The 22,040-nt window shown below is 49.0% G+C and overlaps 1 protein-coding gene across 4 annotated transcripts in view; it reads left to right on the forward strand.

The window, feature by feature from the left end:
• Window positions 1-16,882, forward strand: part of Psd4 (pleckstrin and Sec7 domain containing 4) — a 34,778-nt gene extending 17,896 nt beyond the window's left edge. For 3 of the 4 annotated variants that reach the window (XM_028772816.1, XM_028772815.1, XM_028772818.1), the window contains exons 2-17: window positions 1,486-2,511; window positions 3,939-4,064; window positions 4,308-4,416; window positions 4,844-5,204; window positions 7,920-8,099; window positions 8,566-8,646; window positions 8,771-8,883; window positions 9,074-9,132; window positions 9,280-9,369; window positions 10,391-10,434; window positions 10,708-10,868; window positions 11,971-12,041; window positions 12,322-12,485; window positions 12,923-13,067; window positions 13,300-13,443; window positions 14,614-16,882. In XM_028772816.1, coding sequence (XP_028628649.1) covers window positions 1,597-2,511; window positions 3,939-4,064; window positions 4,308-4,416; window positions 4,844-5,204; window positions 7,920-8,099; window positions 8,566-8,646; window positions 8,771-8,883; window positions 9,074-9,132; window positions 9,280-9,369; window positions 10,391-10,434; window positions 10,708-10,868; window positions 11,971-12,041; window positions 12,322-12,485; window positions 12,923-13,067; window positions 13,300-13,443; window positions 14,614-14,871 — 3,021 coding nt within the window. In that variant the 5' untranslated portion in view covers window positions 1,486-1,596 and the 3' untranslated portion in view covers window positions 14,872-16,882. The other variant, XM_028772819.1, reaches the window with a different exon arrangement.
• The last annotated feature ends 5,158 nt before the right edge of the window (window positions 16,883-22,040 follow it).

Raw genomic sequence — 22,040 nt, forward strand, 5'->3', positions numbered from 1 at the left:
GGGGAGACCAGCTGGGGAAGCACCCCCAGCAACACAGGGGAAGTTCCCTCAGTAGAGAGGGCTGAAGAAGGTAGGGGGTCTAAAGTCAGACCTGGGCCTTCCTTTCCAGCTGTGAGTCATTAAGACTTAGGCTCTGGCTTCCTTGTCTGTATGACAGAAAGGCAAGTAGTGCACAATCATCTTCCAGGTGCCAGGACACGTGTGTGTGTGTGTATGTGTGTGTGTGTGTGTGTGTGTGTGTGTGTGTGTGTGTGTGTGTGCTTGCTAACGAAGAGGAACATAGCTACTTGGACATAGGCAGGGCTGTTATTCTTGTCTGTATGAGAGTCATCTAGAGCTGTAGATTAGAACCTCCACTCACATGTTCATTTGTGCTGTTCCCCACATATGTCTAGAGTTTTCAGGCACACCTACAGTCTTTCAAGACAGAATTATACTAAAAGAAAGTGAGACATGAGGAAACCAGGGTGTGTTTAATGCTGGAAAGACATGTTATACATCCGTGTACTCACCTCTGCACTTCCTAGGGCTGGCACAAGAGGGAAATGGACATCATGAGTGTTAGTGTCCAGTAGATTAAAGCAAGGCAGTCACTGAGAGGAATCAGGGCCGTGTCAGCTTGTATTTCACACAGATGGTGGAAACTCCTGCTTCCAAGCAACATTCCTACGTGTTCCTTGTCTGCATCCGATGAGGGCCCACCTCCACCACCAAAGGGAATGATGGACCAGAAAGTTTCCTTGCATCCAAAGCCTCAGGTGCTCATGGCTATTGCTTTCTGGTTGCACCCTCTCTGGAAGTACAGACTCTCCACTTCATGAAACAAGCACTATACTCCTTGGTGGGGCAGAGGGCTGGAGGTTGTCCTTCACAAGGCTGAGTGAGTGGCGAATGCTGTAGGGCTTCTGCCTTCCATTGCACCACTGTGCATAGCACATATGGAAGCAACTTTATGAGCTGGCCTTGAGAATGCTGCAGGCCCACAAACAGGACCCATACTCTGAGCAAGGTGGCCAGCTGTGGCCTTGCTCTCCTGGTGCCTGCTGTTCCTGTGAGCTTGCTCATTTCTCCTTTCTCTATAGCCTGTGTCTGAGTCTCGCACACTCTGGCTTACATGTCCTTTCTAAGTTCTGCTGTTCTTATGGTGCCCTTAGGTGCTGTTCCCGCTACACCGACTTCTCTCTCCATTCTCTAATCCCAAGAGAAAAGCCTGATCTGACTCATGCATTCTTTTTGTGCTGAGCCACATTGGAACCCTTCAGCCAGCTGATGGGTGTCTTTGGAACAAGTGCCATTCTAATGCCAATTTGAGGTTGTGAGATCACAGGGAATGTCTGGTACACTCTTCCCCATAACAGGGCTCACAGAGTAGTAATGTCTCTTAGTGGATGTCTCAGGTGGGGTTCCAAATGTGTCTAGCACTCTGAACACAGGACTTGAGTGTATTGTGGTCCCTCTCATACGCATCACTTTGGGCATTTACAGGCTAGATGTGGATTTCCAGTTCCCACCATGGCTTGTACACCTACTAATCTGTGAAATGGGACTGTGAAAACGGATGCTACCAAGGGCCTCTGCTCAACTGTCAGTCTGTGGATGATGGGGGACCACCTCAGACCCATGGAAGTTCTCAATATTTGCTTGGAAGACAACCTACAGCCCTGTCCAGAAGCATATCCAAGTGAAATACGTGGTCATCCAGGCCCTTCTGAACCTTGCCAGGAACATACCTGTTTGTTTGACCCCCCTGAGTCTGCCAGGCCTGATGCTCATCAGGGTAACTCTGGTGTGGAGCCCACTCACCTTGGAAGCTGCTTGGTGCAGAGGGAGGCCAGGCAGGCCCCAGCATCACTGAGGTCACTGGGGAACAACAGCTCTTTGGGGAGTCCACAGCAGAACCAGAGCTCATCCACCCAGGTGGTATTCTGGGCTGGCATCCTGCAGGCCCAGATGTGTGTCCTGGACCTGGAGGAGGAGCTAGAGAAAACAGAGGGATTCAGAGCAGGACTCAGGTGCTGCATTCCACCGCCCTCTAAGGATTTCCTTGGCAATGTGGGCCTGAGTCCCAGCCGGCCCAAGGAGGATGAAGATTCTGGGGATGACAGCAGTGGGCCTGAGGAGGAGAACCAGGCCTGGCCAAGAGGAAAAATTCCAGGCTCCCCCTTAGAGTGGGGTGCTGAGGAGGACAGCATCTTCTTTGATAATCCCCTCTTCCTGGAGAGCCCTTGTTCAGACACCAGCACTGAAGAAGAATGCTTTTCCTGGGGGTACCCAAATTCCCACCCAGATATGAAGACCTGGCCTCAGAGCCCTCATACCCTGGATTCTCCTCTCCAAGAAGGCACAGGGCTCTGGAGGCAAGGAAATGAGCTGGATTTGGGGAGAAACACTGCTGACCATGGTGGGTGCTCCACCCCTCCATTCCCTGTGCCTTCCTATAAGACACACCCCTGCTTGGCCTTAGGATCCACTGAAGGGGCTCCCACAGTACCTCCTGATCAGGAGGGTGAGGTAAGTTAGCTGAGGAAGCCAGCAGAGGGCTCTGCTGAGGATATGGCAGGAAGGGCCTTCCTTAGGAGGCGCAGGACACTATTCAGAAGGTAGGGTTTGGGGGGCTCTGAGCTAATAGAACAGTGAACTTACCAGTGTGCCTGTAGCTGGGGAGATGGCTCAGTGGGTAAAGTGCTTGCTGTGCCAACTTGGGGACCTGATTTTGGGTCCCTGGAACCCAAAAATTCCAGGCTGGGTGTGTCAATGTACAACTGAAACCCAACACTGCAGTGAAGAGAATAGAAATGAGGATCCCAGGATCTCAATGGCCAGCTAGTCTAGCCAAAGTAGTAAGCCCCAGGTTTAGTAAGAAATACTCAGTCTGAAAAAATTAAGGTGGTGAGTAACAGAGGAGGACATTACCTCTGTCTTCTACATGTTGGACATGCTCACATGAAAGCAAGAGAGAGAGATGTGGGTGAGGGGGGGGAGAGAGAGAGAGAAAGAGAGAGAGAGAGAGAGAGAGAGAGAGAGAGAGAGAGAGAGAGAGGCACACAGACACACATACATACTCCCTCACACACACACATACACATGCATACATACTCTTATACACATATTCACACACATACACACAATTACACACACAGACACACATATATATTCTCACATAACCAGACACACACACACACACATATATACTCTCACACAACAATTGATTCATATAGACTTCAGAATAATGGGAAATTTTATCAGTACAATAATGTCATTTGGAACTCAGATGCAAGTGAGCCCAGAAATCTCCAGGTCACCAGCTCCAAGTTGCTAAGACTAGATAGACTGGCTCAGAAAACAGGTGGCCTCTCCCTTCATGGTGTTCTAAGACATTCTGGGATCTTCCCTCCTACCTCCTAGGCATCCCCAGATGTCACAGAGTAACCTAAGCTGACCTTGTCACACTAGAGAGCTGTCTATTTTAGGAGTCCTCTCCACTCTTTTGAGAGATTTCAACATCTTGTTTCTTTTAGGCAGGATACTTCATTTTTCCTGTTGTGCAGGGTCAGGACAATGGCAGAGGAGCCTTGATATCAATCAGGGTTTGTCACAAGTTATGTGAGACAGGCAGGGGAACAGTTGTCCCAGAAATTCTCTGCTTTAGGGATAAGGAGAACTCAAAATGACAGAAAGCTATAACCTTCTAATCTCTCCACTCCCAAAGAACAGTGGTGGTCAGAGGGCTGCCATCCTTTGGAGATACCTGTCTGAGGACCTCCTCCCACAGTTCTGGGTCCTTCAAGGGAAGCCTGGGAACTCTCTCCAGGCAGGGTGGACATCTTCCTTCCTATAACACACTCCATCCATCATGGAAGAAGGGGAGAAGGGTCTTATGGGGAGTGGGAAGGATCCCAGAACGATTGTGTGGGCAGATCAAGTGTGTCTTATTTCAGACTTCTTGGGAAGATATTGGCCCTGGCTCACCTAAATCACCCTATGTAGACCATAAATTGCTTCAGGAATCAGATAACTTTGGATTTGACCTTAGACCTGACACAACACATCCTGTTCCGCTTTGGGTGAGTCTCTTCCCCCTGTATCTAACTTTTCAATTTGTGAAGAACCATGAACCCATGGATTTTCAAGGCTCCTGGGCTATGGCGCTTCTTCCATCCACTGTTCCTCTTCTGAACTGAGGACCCAGACTATTGTCCATGGGCTCTGGGAGGAAGGACTCCTAGGAGGGAGGGGCTTCCATTCAGTCTCAATATAATTCTCTTTAGCTCTTTCTACTCTTCTTTGTTCATTGCTCTTGTCTCCAGGGCTCAGAGACACCCCAAAGCCTTTCTGACCTGACTCCACCCGAACTTGAGGACCTGCAGACAGAAGATCCTTCCAGGCCCCATGAGTCTCTTATCTCCCAGAACAGAAGTGAGAACCAGTGTGGTGATCTGGGAAACTCAGATGGGGGAGGGGCTTTGGGGTTCAGAGTGGAGACAAAAGTCCTTACTGGATTCATTGTACTATGTTGGAGCCAGAGGTGCTTAGGATTAATTCTTCTATATCTTCATACATAAAATGAGCTTTCCAATGCTTATAGAATGAAGAGCTATATGCAAGACACAGCATTTCCAATGCCTAGGTCTTACTGGCTCAGCAGGTCCTAAGACCTGAGCTATCTTGGGAACCTGAGTTCAGGACTCTGCCACCAAATAGACAGGGAGAGATCGGTGTCTGCAGCAGGACAGGACATCCTGCCTAGTTCCAGAGAGGTGCCTGAGGGAAAAAGGTCTGGAGGCAGCAGGCAGCTGTTTTCCTGTCTCTAGCCCTGATCAGGCTTGTTACTGCTGTTCCTCAGGCAAGAGAGAAGCTGGCTGTTTCCAGGAGCCCACACTCTGTACCTTGGCCCCCTGGGGAAGCCAAGCATCTTTACTGGAGCCTACCTGCCCAGACTCTGAGGGCAGAGGCTCTTGTCCCCGGCCCAGCCCTGTGTCTTCCCAGGAAAGCAGTCCACAGGTTCAGCCCCACAGCCCCGAGTGGCCAAAAGATGCCTCACACCCTTTGCTCCTGGAGAAGGATAAATCAGAGTTGAGTTTTCTGAAGAAAGAGGAGACAGAGGAGGTCCCAAGCCTGAGGCAGGAAGTAGAGTGTGAAGATACATCCAGAAGTGAAGAGGCTTCTGCCACCCAACGCCATGTTCACTTGCCTTCTGCAGAAGGGTGAGTCTCAGTGCAACTGACTCTTTGGCTCATAATTGTGTTATGATAAGAATACCTTGCTTTGGGTGGAGCATAAGAAATGGACATTGAATTTAATGTGCTAATGCTTATTTCAATCCCCATGACCATATTATATGTATAATATAATATAATATAATATAATATAATATAATATAATATAATATAATAATATAATATATGGATAATAGGCTAACGTGAGTAAAGACTGGAATGTTTTAAAACACAAAGAGCAGAGAGTTACAGAGAGTCAAGTCTTAAATATACAGAAGCAGAATGATTAATGTCCCCAACTAGACACCAGGAGAGGAAGACCAGAAGGCATTTGGGGGACTGGAGCCCTGTGAAGGCCTGGAAGATTGTAGGTAGATGCTAGTGAGTAGAAATCGCAGATTGTTTTTGAACTTGAAGTCAATGGGAGAAATTCACCGAAGTGCCTAGGCCTGGGTGCTGCCTGGGATCTCAGCAGGGGAGACTTGGCTGGAACTGGGATACTACATCTTGGAGCCCATAACCAGGAACTGTGTAACCTCAGAACTGCAGCCATAGGTAGGAACCTTCTGAGGTGACTACCTGCCCCAGTGTACTACCTCAAGGATTTCAGCCCTTCTGACACTCCGTGGGGAAAGGGTTTTTCTTCTGGATGGCTAAGTAGGGGTCAGAGTAAAGAGACTAACCAGAGCCAGTTGAGTTAATAGACCTAATAGTGTGGCAACTACAGGGTGAACCCTGTTCCTGTTTTCAGGATTCTTGGGCAGTGGCAATAGAATGTTAGTTGGTGTCACAAATCAAAGAGTCATCTTCGTCATGAATCTGGAAACTTAGTTGTCCCAGAGCTCTCAGAGGCTAGGAAACCACAGAAGACTTGGAATCTGAAAGGGAGGTTCACTGTACCAAAGATGAAAGCAAACCCAACCCCAGGCCAAAGCAAGTCAATTCACCTAAAATGACAAACCCTTCAGAGAAAATGAAGGAAAAAACAGGTCTAACTTGGATTTTCCCTGGGAAAATGACACCAGATATGATATAAGTAAAACATTTAATATTATATTTAACAGTATGTACGAGTTCTGATTTCCATGGCCTCACTCATTTATACTCGGCTTTTCATGGTAAGTGCATGAAGTCGTTTTTTAAATATAGATTTATGGGGCTGTAATGCACAGAGCATGTGATTCACCGATTAACGGTGCACACTTCCCCAACAGGCTGGACATAGGTCTAACAACAAAGCTATCGACTGAGTCATTTGTTAAATCAGATTTTAGGACTCCCTTTATTTAGATACCCTTTAGATGTGATGAGTGCCTGATTTTTTTATCCCTCCATCACCAGTGGCTCAGTGGACTCATCCTTCCCCATCACCAGTGCTCCCTGCCTTGTGATTTCTACAGACTGCTAGCACTGCCTTCATGGACCTCATGAATCTTACTTAGCATTTTGAATTTCACTTTTCAATGACTGTTGTATTTTCGCCCCATTGAGGGATGGGATGTGGAGGAGGCTTAGGAAACAGGGAGTTACCAGCGATGCACTGACCTACTGGCCCACTTGTTTGCGTGAAGGAGGCTGTTGGGTGAATTCCAATGATGAACCATTTCTCAGTTACTGTTTCTCAAGTTAGCCTACCTGTTCTACACTTGCTCTAGCTGGTAACTTAGGTAATGAATACCTGACATTGGTTGTAAGGTTTCAGGGGAATAGGAGTTAGGTAGGGTTGGGATTGAGAATCTTACTTTTAGGTGTTCCCCGTGGTATGGCTTGCCTGGGTCACCAGCCAGTCTTATGGTAAGAGCTGTTAGGCCGAGGACCAGGTAAATCAGAAACTTCCACTGATTCCCCCTATTTTTGCCATTCCTAAAGCCAGCCTGGCTCCCCGTTTGTCAACCTGATCCTCATACCTTGCATCTTATGTGGCTCTAGAACTAAGAATTGGGTTTGGGGCTGAGGTTGGGCCATAGAAGCATATGAAGATAGTTGCAGGTGAGAGAAACCTGTATTAGTTAGGATTTCTAGTCCTGTGATGAAACATCATGACCAAAGAAACTTGGAGAGGAAGGGGTTTACTCAGCTTACACTTCCACAGCACTGTTTGTCATCAAAGAAAGTCAGGACAGGAACTCAAACAGGGCAGGATCCTGGAGACAAGAGCTGATGCAGAAGCCATGATATCCAGCTTGTTTCTATGGCTTTGCTTAGCCTCCTTTCTTGTAGAATGCACTAGCCCAAGGATGGCGTCACTCAGCCCGGGCTGGGCCCTCCCCATCACTCACTAATAAAATACCTTACAGCTGGATTCTTATGGGGCATTTTTCTCAATTAAGGTTCCCTCCTTTCAGATGACTTGGGTGGGCAGCACAGCACTGAGCTCCCCCAAAGCTCCCCTTGCCACTCCAGATGAGATAAGATTGAAGTAGCTTTGTGGTTACCTGGGGAAATGTGGCACCAGCTTGGCTTTGCTCCTGTGACTCTTTTTTCTCTAACTCTTCTCTGAGACCTCCTGGTCTTAGCTAGCCTAGGCCAGGCTGGCTTTGAGCCTGTATCTCCATGCTGTGGACCTGAGTTCAGCTTCTCCAGATCCCAGGAGTCATAGTTCTAACCCTGAGCACTGGCCATTCCTTCCCATGGCCTTGGAGGACATTTAACATGCATGTACACCATAAGTGTGAGTCTGAGGACACAAATGGACTTTTCTAGGCTTCCTGAGAGCCCCATGCCCCAAGCCCAATCTCCAGAGGAAGGCTGGAGGCCATCATCATCTAGAGAGAAGTTGGCTAATAACATCAGAAATGACAAGGGGGCCCAGAACCTAGCCTTGCGCCTCTATCAACTGAATGGTTTTCGGAAGTCTGAAGTGGCTGCCCACCTACACAAGAAGTAAGGAGCTTTTGAAATACAAGAGAAGGCAGTACAGAGGGAGTTTCCCATGGGCATCCCCCACTGGCCATCCACTCTTGCCCTTTCCCTGACCAGTATCCCTGGTTTCCCTCCAGCCTTGTAACTACTTATTACACTTATCTCTGTCCTGGTTCCTCCCCATCCCATTCAACCTCCCAATCCCATTCTTGGCTAGCCCTGCTTGTTCTCAGTCTCACTTGAAACACCTTTTCTCTACCCTGACTCCTCCCCTTGCCCACCCCAGACTCCACTTGGCCTCTCACAGATAACACTACTGAACCAAGCAGCAGGGGCAGCGTAGACAGACAGTGATTGCTATCTTGGGACCTGGCACCTAGCCTAGTTATACTTTTCTCTTCTTTGGCTCTTGCCATCCTGGGACCCCTCTGTACCTACAGCTCAGCCTGGTCCCCAGCACCATCTTTATTTCCATTGCCCTCTGCAGCAATGACTTCAGCAGGGCTGTAGCCGAGGCCTACTTGTCCTTCTTCCAGTTCGAAGGTCAGAGCCTGGACCGAGCCCTCCGGTAAGGCCTTCTGCACCTGAGGAGGCATGAGTTGGGTGTGTGGGGTGGTTAGCAACAGCTGTGGGGCAGTGGTCCCTAGTTCATGGAGAATGTGGCTCTGCTCAATCCTGACCTTCTTGGGCAGTGGTTTCCTCCAGGCGCTGGTACTCACTGGAGAGACTCAGGAGCGAGAACGAATTCTCTACCAGTTTTCCAAACGCTTCCATTACTGCAATCCTGGAGCCTTCCCCTCAGTAGGTATGGAGGGTGGGGTAGGGCTGGAGCAGGACCTGGGGTTGGCATAGAAACAGCATGTGTTTACTCTGGATTCTTTGAGCAGTAGTTGCTGGGAGTCTATTGGGGCTATAGAAAAATAGGGTGGGGAGGGGGTCACCCCTAGTGTGGTTCAGATTCCACTGAACTTTGTACTTTCCTGTCTCTGGGGCAGACTCTGTACACACCTTGACCTGTGCAATCATGCTCCTTAACACAGACCTGCATGGACAGGTAAGGAATGAGGAAGCAGCTAAAGAACAGAAGTAGGGGTCTGGAGGGGAGGGGCTTTGTGGCATGGCGAGACAGGAATAGAGGACCAGAGGCTGGGAATACGTCAGGGTGCAGTGTTCAAACTGTCCCATTTCTCCATGGTCACAGAACATTGGAAAGAGCATGAGCTGTCAGGAATTTGTAACCAACCTGAATGGCCTGCAGGATGGTGGCAACTTCCCCAAAGAGCTGCTGAAGGTATGGCTTCCTCACAAGGCCAGGGCCATCTCTCTCTTCTCTGTCTATAGCTAGAACTCTAGTTCCAAGGGGAAGATGAGAGCTTAGACACGGCTTGGATGAAAAGTCTGTATGAGGACAAGGTTTGCCTGTGTGTCTCTATCTAGAAGTATCAGTGATATCTTGGGATTTGTTGTCTGTACAAATTGATACCCTTGGACCTAAAGAACCATACTCTATGCGTCTGAAAATGGTTCATTACATTCTCAGGAGGGTTTTACCCCTTTGAAGTCTGACAAGTGCTAGTGTCCTTGTCTTGTCCTGTCCTGGGATTGAATGTATGAGATACAAAGTTCCATGTATGGAAAATCCTGATCTGGGGTTTGGGAGCTGAATGTTCCTGATTTGAATCCTAGTCTTCAGCAGCATATCTCTGGGTCAATTGTTTCTGGAGGAAATGGTTACCTCACTATGTCATTATCAAGATGAAATAAAAGCTGTCAAGGGCCATGCACTATGTCTGGCTCACACATGCTTCATAAGCAATTGGACCGTTGGTTCTTTCCATCTACTTGGTGATCATCTATTGAATGTTTCCTGTACACCAAGTACCCTGCCAGGAACAGCAGGTGCTCCAAAAGCAAACAAGATGCATCCATAATCTGTGACATTGTATCAAAATCTTAACCCAACATTCATTTATTCGTTTACCAAATATTTATTATGGGCATGTCGTTCAGCCATGCTCTTTTGTCTGTTACCCCTGGACAGAACAGTATGTGGGTAACTCATGCTCTCTCTCAAAGGACTTGTTTAGAACTTACTAAGCTTCTGCAGAACAAAACCTTGGCTACTTTGCTATCTTTATGTTTCCAGTATCCAGCTCAGGGATGGATGGGTAGAGAAATGGATCATGGATGCTTGCCTAACTGGGAGAAGGACATATGGTGGGGTAGAGGGAAAGGCCGGTACGTAAGCCCATAGATGTATACCAACTGTATGAGTGACTACACTGCCTGATGATCTGCATGCTCTGTTCCAGGCCCTCTACTGGTCTATCCGCAGTGAGAAGCTCGAGTGGGCTGTGTAAGTGAGGCCTCCCCTTTCTTCCCCTTCTTTGCTGCCACTGAGCCTGTCTACCCACTGTTGCCCACCTGAGAACTGGAGAAACTGAGGGGTCTGCATAGTTCTCTCTCTGAGTGGGTAGCACCTGAGGCAGGGGGATGGACAAGTTTGAGGAAGGACAGAGGAACTTGGGCAATACTGGAGAAGCCGGAACTGTGAGGGGTGGGTATAGCACCTCAAGAAGCAGAGGGTACTTGTCTCACTAGCATCCTTACCCTGATTCTCTGCCATCAGAGATGAAGAAAATGTGGCCAGACCTGAGAAGGACCAGCCCTCTCCCTCAGCTGGCAAGATAAGCAGCCCCTTCCTGCAGATGGCTCAGGACCCCACGATGCCCACCTATAAGCAGGGCATCCTGGCTCGGAAGATGCATCATGATGCTGATGGCAAGAAGAGTAAGTGTCTGCTGCTGGGGACAGAGGGGTGTGTAGGGAGAGCTCTGCTTGAGGACCCTGTCCTATATTGTGGTTCACTGAAGAATGACCAACCTATGTTTCTTTCCTGGATAGTAACTGGATGCCATATAAAACAGATCTGGCTATCCCCAGACCCCAGCACCCTTGTGGTGAGACAGAGACTAGACAAGCACACTAGTGTCTCCTTTGAAGGGGGAAGGGGACTGTGGTGCGTATGGGGGCAGGAGGAGGGAGAGGTGTTTGGGAGTTGGTTCTGAGGACTGGCGATGGGGGCAAGGGCAGGCATAAGGGAAGTTCTGGCAAATGATTGCACCTGGATGGAACCTTATAAGGTAAGAGGGTTTGAATTGTTGTATTGTCTGAGCACATCCCTTAAAGAGCAAGTAGCACTGCAGAATCCACTCAGAATATACCATGTGCAAAAGGAACAGCAGGGATGCCAGAGTTGACATTTGTGGCTCACTCCCAGGGCAGCTGTCTGACCAGAGAACTAATCCCTAATAACTAAGCTAGAACCACGGAGGAAACTCTGTGGTGACTAAGTGTGACTCCCAGGGATGACCACAGGAAATCAGGCCTCCCTCTGGCCGAGGACCAGGACATTAGGAAGAGAAAGAAAGGGGGATTGGTGCTCAGGGGGTTCCCCCTGTGCTCCCTGAGTGGGCAAACACATCATGCTTTGTAAGAAAGGGGATGAATAGAATTATTTGTACCTAGGTGTGTGCACCTGGGACTGGGGAGAGCTGGTGTGCATGACCATCTGTTTATATGCCAGTGGAACATCTGTTTATATGCCAGTAGAACATCTGTTTATATGCCAGTAGAACATCTGTTTATATGCCTGTAGAACATCTGTTTATATGGCAGTAGTTCTCTTTCTCTAATTTTGTTTCTGTTTATGGAGACGTCACCTGTCTATTTTGATTGCACATGTTTGCTTGTGGTGTGCTCTATGTACTCATGTGCCTCCTTGTGAGGGACTGGAGGTGGAGTAAGGGTTTGTGCCAGACTCTGCATTCTTGTATTGGGTACATCTAGATGTAGTGTCAGCACCCACCTTTTGTGTCTCCCCTTGGGACAGCACCATGGGGCAAACGAGGCTGGAAGATATTTCGCACCTTACTGAGAGGGATGGTCCTCTACTTCCTAAAGGTAAGGAGTCACCAGCATGGATTACTGACTTCCCAGGGCTGGAGAGAAGAAGGAAGGGAGGAAGGACAGAAAAGTTCTTTGTAGATCGGGATGGTATCTTGGGACACTACGGTGGTTGTGGGTGTATAAAGCTAAAGGGAACAGCATCATTCAGGAAGCATGCCAGTTGTTGAAATGCTATTTAGAACCCAGCTAATGGGGTCATCAAGGAGAAGTCCAGAACTTTGGGATAGATAGGCAGCTGATAACATCTTCACTGAGCCCCTATGTCTGGTGGCAGGGAGAGGGCCAGTGCCTGGATGGAGAGAGTTTGATAGGACATATGGTGGATGAGCCTGTGGGGGTACACCACTCGCTAGCCAGCCCAGCCACCCACTACACCAAGAAGCCACATGTCTTCCAGCTTCGGACTGCAGACTGGCGTCTCTACCTCTTCCGCGCTCCGTGAGTCCCTAGAGTGGGAGAAAAGTGGCAAGGCTCAATGCTGCCACTCAATGTCTGTGGCCCCAGCCCTGACAGGAGCTACTACCTTGACCAAAAAACCTTACATTTCTGTGCTAGGGGAAGTGCTGTGGTGGGGGTGGGTGCAGACAGAAAGGGGCTGCAGAGACTCTTCCCGGTACCTTGGTTAACGCTCTACCCTCTTCCTTGTATGTTAACAGAAGATTCTAGAATGCCACCAACGACTGCTTTTGACATTTGATATAAGGTCTATTGCCACCTACATTTTCTTCTGTCAGAGAAAATTCAGTGCCCCCCCCCCACCTCACTCCCATTAATGTTGGGCTTCTTGGCTTGGAGAGAGAACAGAGGTGTGAGGCCAAAAGAGGGCAGGTGATAGGACTGCATCCCTGGGGATACACAACCTCCTTTGTCTGCAGCACTGCCAAAGAAATGGCTTCCTGGATTGCACGAATCAACCTAGCGGCTGCCACACACTCAGCACCTCCCTTTCCAGCTGCAGTGGGCTCCCAGCGCAGATTTGTGAGGCCCATCCTGCCCATGAGCCCGGCGCAGAGCTCCCTGGTACTGTCCCTCCTAACTGCCCAGGGGTGCAGGGAGGGCAGAGGTGGATTCAGACATCCTAACTAAGGGAGCACTAGGCATGGGGCAGATTGGGAGCGAGGGAAAGGTGTACTCTGCACCCCGTGATCAGATTGGGGTTGAGAGGGGCTGCACAACCTGGATCAGAAGTTTGAGAGAGTCAGGGAACAGCAAGGGGCAGAAGATTGGGATTAGCTTCTCCTTCCTCTTCCAGGAGGAGCAGCATCGATCCCACGAGAACTGCCTGGATGCTGCCTCAGATGACCTGCTGGATTTGCAGAGGAACCTGCCAGAGCGACGGGGCCGTGGCCGGGAGCTGGAGGAGTATCGCTTACGGAAGGAGTATCTGGAGCACGAGGTATGCAGCTTGCTGTCTTCCGGCTGCCCTGGCCAGACCGCTTGTTGGCTGGGTCCTCTGCCGCCCTCTCCTGGCTGCCTCTGTCTCAGACTCAGGAAGCCTGGCTTAGGGACACATCAGCATGCAGTGGCAAACACAGAGTGGAGTTTGTGAGCACTAAAGACCCTTTGCCTTTCATCCTAAGAACACCTATAGGATACTTCATCCTCTTAGGAGTATTCTTAGATTTTCCTATGATGAAAAAACTATAAACTATATTATCTTTCCTATTACTACTACCTAATGTCTTTATTGCCTGTAAGGAATATCTCAATTTACAATTCTGGGATAGGTAACAAGAGTCTATAATCCTCATTGTATAGATAAGAAAGCTGAAACATGGTTTGTCTGTCACATGTATCCTTCACACATAGTCTCACCTGGAGCTGATTTTATTAATTCTAGTCTCCCCACCCCTACCCTCCAGTTCTACCATGGCCTTGTATCAGCGCACCCTCTGGGAGCCTAACGCCAAATAACAGCTTCAGCATTAAAGGCACTGATCATGGCAGAGAGCCTCCAGGAAGGAAGGTGTGTGGCAAGGTACAGTGTAGGAATGGAATGAGTCCCCCAGCATCTGGACGCCAGAGACCAGGAAGGGACATCATCAGTGGGTTTCCTACTCATGCCCACCTGGCCCTTCTGCAGCCCAGCACTCCCTAGCTTTCAGAGTCTCTGCCCTTTGTATCATTGGTTGTCTTCACCATGATGACTGCCCACTTTCCAGAGGTCTTTGAGTAAGAAAAGGACCTGGCTTGTCCCTATCACAACCCAGCTGGGCCCTTTGTTCACTCCAATTCATCCTATATAAAGCACATGAAACTAATTCATACCCAGCTAACTTCCCACGGCAGGGTCCAGTGGGGTTGTGAACTGGGGATGGTATTCTAGATAGGCAGATGCTAGTCCCAGAGGCCTAAGGAGTATTACGCAGATGAAGGTTGTCAGCATCATGTTCCACAGATACCAATTGTTCAGAAGTGTGGTTGGACCCCAGGAGGCTCATTCCACAGAGATGCTTAAGAACTATTAGGGCATCCCTCTACCACCATGGCTTCAAACAGCTGCGAGCTGCCCTTCAAGAGTCGGAACTGTGCTAAAGTGGTGTGGTTATTTATGTTTTCTTTGCAGAAAACTCGGTATGAGACATATGTGCAGCTTCTGGTGGCCCGCCTACACTTCCCTTTGGGGGACTTGACTCTGTGGGAAGATCAACTTGAGAAGGAAGCTGACGGTTCTCAGGAGCCCAGGCCGAGCCTGAAGAAGTCCTACTCAAGCCCATCCCTGCACCAGGATGAGGCCCCCACCACAGCCAAGGTGAAACGCAACATCTCAGAGCGCAGAACCTACCGGAAGATCATTCCCAAGAGGAACCGCAATCAGCTGTGAAGCTGTTTGTCCTCTCATACACTGACGGCTGCTCCAGGGTGGACCTGAGATGCAATCTTATATACCAGGACCATGGTGACGGATGAGGCATCGCTGCTTCTGTGCTGCAGGATAGGGCTCGTTTCCCTGTGTCTCCATTCCCTGGCTCTTTAGACCTGCCTTAATCTTGCCATACTTGCTCACTGTCCCCCATGGCAGTTCTTCCATCACCCTAACCCTGACCATTCAAGAGCAAGGTTGAGTGAGGCCTTGACTCCACCTGTGTGGTTTGCCCCGTGTGCCCTCTCTCCTCTAAAACACAGGACCTGGGTTTCTGGGAGGTAGCTTGAGGCAGTCTAGCCAGGACTGTTCACTGGGAACAATCTTTGGTGACCTAGCAGGAGATGGTCCCAGAAGCATAAGGCAGGACCTCTTAGGAATTCCTAAGCAGCATCTTGTAACATAGGAAGCAGGGTTATTCTAGCACTGCCCAGTAGAGGACAGCCTTCTAACAGAGTCTTTGGCAGGTTCAGGGCTCAGGGATGCCGTGGGACTTCGATCCTCTGGCTGCTTTATCCTGCAATCAGCCAGTGCCCTCCCGGGGGTACTCGAGAAGGCTGCATGCCTAATTGTTAATCAACAGAGCGAGTGTGTGGCCTGAGCCAGGGTCAGTAGGAGTGGGGGCCTCTAGAGCTTTATGGAGAACTCTTGGAACAAGGAGCCTTTGTTCCCTGAGAGTAATGAGGGTAGCTTTTCTAGGGTAGACTACTGTAGAAGGAGGGGGTGAAGGTGGTGACAGTTCTCCTGGGGAGTCTGCCTGGCAGTGGAAGTAGAGATTGGAGACCTGGGTTTTCACTGCTTTCTGTAGCCACCCCCATCATACCTCCATCCTCAGTACCCCTCAAAGCTGCATTCCAGAGGGTTGTCAGGACTATTTCTCATTCCCAGGGCAGCTCCCAGGCCTTTGCTGCCCTGCCTTAGGAAATCCCCTTGTACTTCTTTTTGGCTTCTTCCCAGGTATGCCTCTTCTCCAGGGGAGGTTCTGGAGACTCAGGAACTTAGGCTGTGCCTGTGAGGAGGAGGCTGGCCTGGGGGAGCAGCCACATTGTCTCTGTTCAGCCATGTGTGCAAAGAGGTTTCTAGCCAGCTGGGAGCCTCTGCTGCTCACCCCTCGGCTGACACGTTGCCTCTCTTGCCTTCCTGCTGGGCCACACATCCTCCCTTCCAGTAATGCTTGCATCAACTCTAAGGGCTTAAGAGCTCCACAACGTGGAGCTGGTCCTTAGGGCCAGGGAACTCTCTGGCCAGGGCCTGGGGCTGACTCTTGCACCCAATGGGTGTGCAATAAATAGAACCTACCAAAGAAGTGTAAGTGTGTGTGTGTGTGTGTGTGTGTGTGTGTGCGTGAGAGAGAGAGAGAGAGAGAGAGAGAGAGAGAGAGAGAGAGAGAGAGAAGGGGGAGTCAGTCAGGTAGCCACAGCCACCTGCAGTGTGTCGGGCTGTATCTTCCTTTGCCCTCTTGTGATAGTATGTTTGTATGTGTGTCTTGTATGTTCATGTGTGTACCCCAACATACAGTTAAAAGGTATTTAAGCTCAGAAACATTTTTTCATCCACTTGCTGTGTTTTTCTTTCCACGGATGTTATGGGACTCCTTACACGGCCAGTACTAGGGGATTTGAAATGAGCTAAACGTCCCTGACCCCATGAATTGGGAGTCTTGCCCACTGTTTCCAAGCTGTCAGTATTAGATGCACTTTACTTTTCAGGGGAAACATTTATTCCTACTCCTGCCTCACAACCAGAGATCTAATCTGCAGACCTGCCAGGTGGATATGTATACACGTTTGAAGCATACAAATGCTAAACTGAGATTTAGTAGAAGTTAACAGCCACACAAGAGTCCAACTTGTCTGATTGTATTGAGGAGAAAACTTAGCATGGGTAGCTATGACATGGCCAGGGCTGACGCTTACAAGCTAATCGGGCATGACTGAGTTTTTTGACCTCATTAAACACTTATCCTAATGTCTAATACCAGAAGAAAAGTTAAAGGTCTGTCCACTGTGTGTGAAGATTTGCTCATGTGGAACTTCCATTTCATTTGGATGCCTTTGGAGCTGGGAGACTGCCTGCTTGGCCTTACCAGATCAACGATGCCTGGCAGTCCACCCTGGACTGCCACTGTCTACCTAGAGAGTAAGCAGAGTTAAGAGATGTGATTTTTGGGCTGCAGTTCTAAAATGTGACCACTGGAGGGCAAGCGAGCACCTCCCAATCATTGGGCAAGAGCCTGGCTTATTGAGAAGGATCTTATGGGGTTATCACATTGACCAGAATCTCCCATGTCTTCAAACTGAGAATGGCCCAAGCCATGGCTCCCACTATTGTACAAACCAGGCAAAGGCTTGAGAGGCTGGTATCTTTCTGCAGATAAAGAAGAAGACTTTCTGCAGCTTTGTAGATGGAGCCAAGAGCTCCCCACAAGCTGCACCTTATTGCCAGGAACAGTGAAAGCTGAGTGAGTCCCAGGAATGGGCAGGTCTACTTCCTACCTATGCATTGTGTGGGCCCTTGTCTAGGAAGAAGGGGAGGGGCAGAGGCTCCTAGTGATAACTGTGGGTCCTGTAAGAGGGTCCCATTGGATTCTGGCTCTTCTTCTGTCTAAGGTAATGTAGTCCCTGGGGTCCTGGAACCACTGTATACAGGGTGACACCTGGTGTAAACCTCTTCCTGGTTTCTTGGGCCTTGTTCTGGCAGCTTTCTGTAAGGGGCATTTATTTGTCGTCAGGCACCATGGAAGGGAAGACTTAAAAATCATTGTGGCCTGTGACCTGGGTCCTCTCCTTTTAGGGGCTCAATGCCTTGTACAGCCAGAGATAGGGGACTGTGTGGGAGTTGAAAGTGGGTGGAAGGTCATACTAAAAGGGTCAAGGGGCACAGATGGACCTTGAATATAGCCAAGAAGTATGGTTTTTGTGCAGTGCAGTGTTTATGCAGGGGCTTGCATGGCTTGCTTTCAGAGGGATGACCCAGCTGCGGTGGCTCATGCCCCCAATCCCAGCACTTGGGAGGCTGATGTAAGAGAATTACCATGAGCTCTAGGCCAGCTACATACTAAGTTTCCAGACTACATAATAAGTCTCATGCCACCCTGGGCTTCATTAGTCTCAAACAGAACAAAGATGAGATGAATAAGTGAGGCCAGTAAATAGCGCCTAACCTTGGTCCTACTTTTGCAATAGTTAGGCATGCCTAAATTATTTCAAAATGTTTAAAATGTAAAGACAAATACAAATATATAAATTTACAGAAACATAAAATATAAATGCCTACAGTCTTGCAACAGCCTAGTCTTTCGACGCACCCCGGGCCAATCTTCCCAATGGCCTGTCTGCGTTGCTCGATGACACCTTTTCCTCCGGTTCTTCTGGCTGCCTCACTGCCTAACTGGCTTACCCAATCATCTGCTCTTCTTTCCTCCTCTGAAGAAAGGATGCTGCTTGGTTTCACAGCTTGATGATTTCATGATTTCAAGACCAGCACGGACCTCTTGCTCTCATTCAGTGGGCCACTTTCTATCCATCCCATTGTCTTCTTGGCAGTGTCACCAACAGGATGAAAAGGACATCAAAGCCTTCCTTGGACTCTGTAGCTTCTTGTGGCTGACATTGTCTTTCCAGCTGTCTGATGAATGTCCAGGATGGCTGGGCCTTACCACCTGCTTCTCTCTTACTGAGATCCCATTTCTACCTGCTTCTCTTCCTTTCTCCCTCCCTCCCCAGCCCTCTCTGAAACACCCACTGAAGACCATTGGTGACCTTTAGTCATCAAATGCATTGTCTTCTCAGCTTTCATCCCAACTCACAGCCAGAAGCCTTTGACCCTATAGGTCACATGATCTTTGTGGACTGCACTTAAGTCTTACAATCAGGTTGACTCAGGTTGAATACCAACTGCATGGATTTAATTTGGTTTTGTTTTTAGATGTATGTCTACGGGCCAGTTACTCGGCCTCTTATATTTCTGATTGCTTATCCACAAAATAGGGATAATAACACTACTTACTTCACAGAGGAGGCAGTGGAACTATGCACGTAAACATTTCAGACGATGCCTGGAAGGAAAGCCTGCCAGGTTAACGATTAGCATGAAGCCTCCCTGCATCACCCTGGGAACCCTCCCTCCATACCTCTGAGCTCTGCTGTACATCTTGTCTTCAAACAGCCATCTTGCTTGGAGCTAGGCCTCTGCACTTGACTCTCCCTCTGCCCAGAGGTTTCAGGTAGTGAATATTGGCTCAAATAGGCTTTAACAACAACTGGGAGTTCTGTGTCCATGTTTGGAACACAGATGAAGTTTTTCTCTTATTCCTCTTGGGCTCCCATATCCTGACTTAGAAGGTGGGAGCAACCCTCAGGGTACAAGGAGGACTCCTGTTGATTCTGTTAGTACAAATCTAGAAGGATCTCCTTCTTGGAAGATTCCATCTCGAATCCATGAGCCTATCTGAGTTACCAGCCGTGGTTCCATACCTGTGTCAATCGTTTAAGCCAATCCTACCTTAGGAAATGGTGTGAGTGAGGCCAGGATCATCCAAAAGCCAGGGTCTGGGACCAGGCAGGCTCTGAGGATGTCTGCATTGAAAGGACATGTTAGGAAGAATGCATGATGACACAAAGCCAGCAGCCACCGACATGGGATTCCCTCCCCCTCCCCCGACCCCATGAAGCTGTCCTAGGGTCTCCTATAGTTACTCTGAAATGAAATTATTCCCTTCCTTTCTCTTTCCCCCTCTTCTGTGTCCCCGACCCTGTGCTCGTCCTTCTGCTCCAAGAGGAAGGCAATTTCAAGGGTGGGAACTAGGTCCTTGCTCCTCTTCTGATATCCAGGGTCTGTTTCCTTCAGAGGTGCGGTAGCGCCCCTTAAGGGCTTCCTCCTTGCCTGGTGCTTTTCTATGTTTGTGCTGCCCTTCCTCTAAAGGTGCATGCACCCTCAGAGGTCCTCACTGTCTGACTTGGGACTTTCCAAAGAACTCCAGGAAAGAGTGTCTCAAGAAAGCCATTCGCCCAGACTTCTCTGAATTTCAGGCCTGGAGTTCTGACTACACGACCCGCCTGTTTACCACATCATTCTTGAAGTGTAAAATGCTCTACGAGTGCCACTCACTGACCCCACAATTTGACTTAGTGACATCGCCTCACAATTTTTCTTCAACTCCCAATACTAGAAATTATTCTGAGATAATTCTTTCCCTGCTTTGAAACACAATCCCTTGAGACACAGACATATTTTACCCAGCCAGGTTATTTGCCTCACTGATCTCACTGTTTCCCTCTGGGACCTAGAACAGGGTGGGCAGGGAAGAAATTCCTTTCTCACTGGGAGTCTACAGAATGTGCTACACATGGTCCTACCCTCTCCCTTCCTACCCTCACCACCCTCACCTTGGGTTAGATCTAGCTTGAAACCTTGGTTTCATCTGCCAGCATTTCCCTTGAGACCCTGACCTAGTCTGTCTCTTATGTGCTCCAAAACTGACTGAATATGATATCCTGGTGGTAAAGCACAGGAGAGAGAGCATTGAGACCTTTGCTCAAGATGTCCCAAATCTCTATACTCCCACTGGGCAGAGCCTGGGAGTGTCCGTCCATCTTGGCTGTCCCTAGTGGATGCTGCCCTAGGCAGTCCTGGGGGAAATTGGGCCTGTCTTGGCTGCTGTATCTTTGAGGGACCCCTGAACACTTAGTTTTCTTTTATCAGGGGCAATATGAATCATTTCCTTTAGAGCCCCCGGTGTTATCAGAACAGTGTTCCTGAGAACCAGCACACTGACAGCCAAGTGTATTAGAATAGAGTTTCACTCCACAGCTGGAAGCCTGAAGGCTGACTCCTACACCAGCTCTGCTACCACCCAGGATGCACTTTCCTGTCCACAGTATATTTTTTTATAGTCTCAGTGCTTTTTTTCCTAGATATTCATATCTAACTAAATTATTTCATGCATTTCCTGTGAGTTGTCTCAAATTCTCCTCGGAACAAGGTGAGGAATACATTAATATTTAAAATAAAATAAACAAAGTGCCAGTGTGTGTGTGTGTGTGTGTGTGTCTTAGTTTGAAAATTCCTTAAGGGCAGGGACCATGTCTGTTTATATAGCACCTGGCACAGTGTCAAATTAAGGCTTAACAAATAAATTTAAATGGAAAGAGGAAAGCAGCAGTAGATGTTCTCTGTCTCAGTCCTCCAAACACCCTCTTTGCTAGAGGTCCTCACACTGACCACAAATTCTCAGGCTGCTTCTGGCCATCCAAGTTTGGCCCGTCGACCCCACCTGTCCCCATACTTGCCATAACCTACCTGATCCTTGCACATACTGAACTCACTGATGCTACTTTTCATTCCCAGACAAGGCCACACCCATGCCTGGCTCAGAGCTTCACCCCAGACAAGCCACCTAGCACACTGCCCTGATCTCACATGCTTGCTTATTGTGGCTATGCATTTCCTAGGAAACATCACAAGCAGAGGTGCTTGAGGTTCCTGTCCCCACACGTGCCTTGGCCCTGTCGGGGCCTCCAGCCAGGCAGGGACCTGACAGAGGGAGGGAGAGGATAAGCTGCCTTCAAAACTCCAGATGCAGCAGTTAAAAAGAGGACAGAGGCAATGATCCTTCAAATTGCCACATCTGTATAATCTGCCTTTTATTTTCTGCTTCATGAAGTTTTATTTCCTATTATTTATTCACCTCCCCACCCTCACCCCGCCCCCGCCGCCTCTACTCCTCTTTAGCAGGCGACATGCTCAGATGGGTCCTAAGCCTTGGCCTGGGTCTGGCCACCCCCTTTCTGCTTAGTCCCTCCCTGGCTGGCTGCTGAGAGAAGGCACCTGCTCCCCTTATTGGGCTCCTTTGCTCTCACCCAGGGCATCTGGGGGCTGATACTCCCCATGTCTTTGTGTTCCAGCCTTTAACTAACCTTCTTCCATTCTCCTGTGGAGCCCTAATGAAACACCTATGAAAGGGGTACAAAATCATGGGGGGTAGGGCTATCTGTGTTCAAGGCATGTCACTGCCTCCATCCAAATGAGTCCTGAACCTCACTGCCAGGTGACATGTGCACTCCATGTTCCCACCATACACAACTTTTCTCCCCTGCCGAGCTTGTCATCTCCCATTCCCCACTGGTTCC

This window comes from Grammomys surdaster, unplaced genomic scaffold (assembly GCF_004785775.1).
Source record: "Grammomys surdaster isolate TR1022 unplaced genomic scaffold, NIH_TR_1.0 219, whole genome shotgun sequence".
Classification (NCBI taxonomy): domain Eukaryota; kingdom Metazoa; phylum Chordata; class Mammalia; order Rodentia; family Muridae; genus Grammomys; species Grammomys surdaster.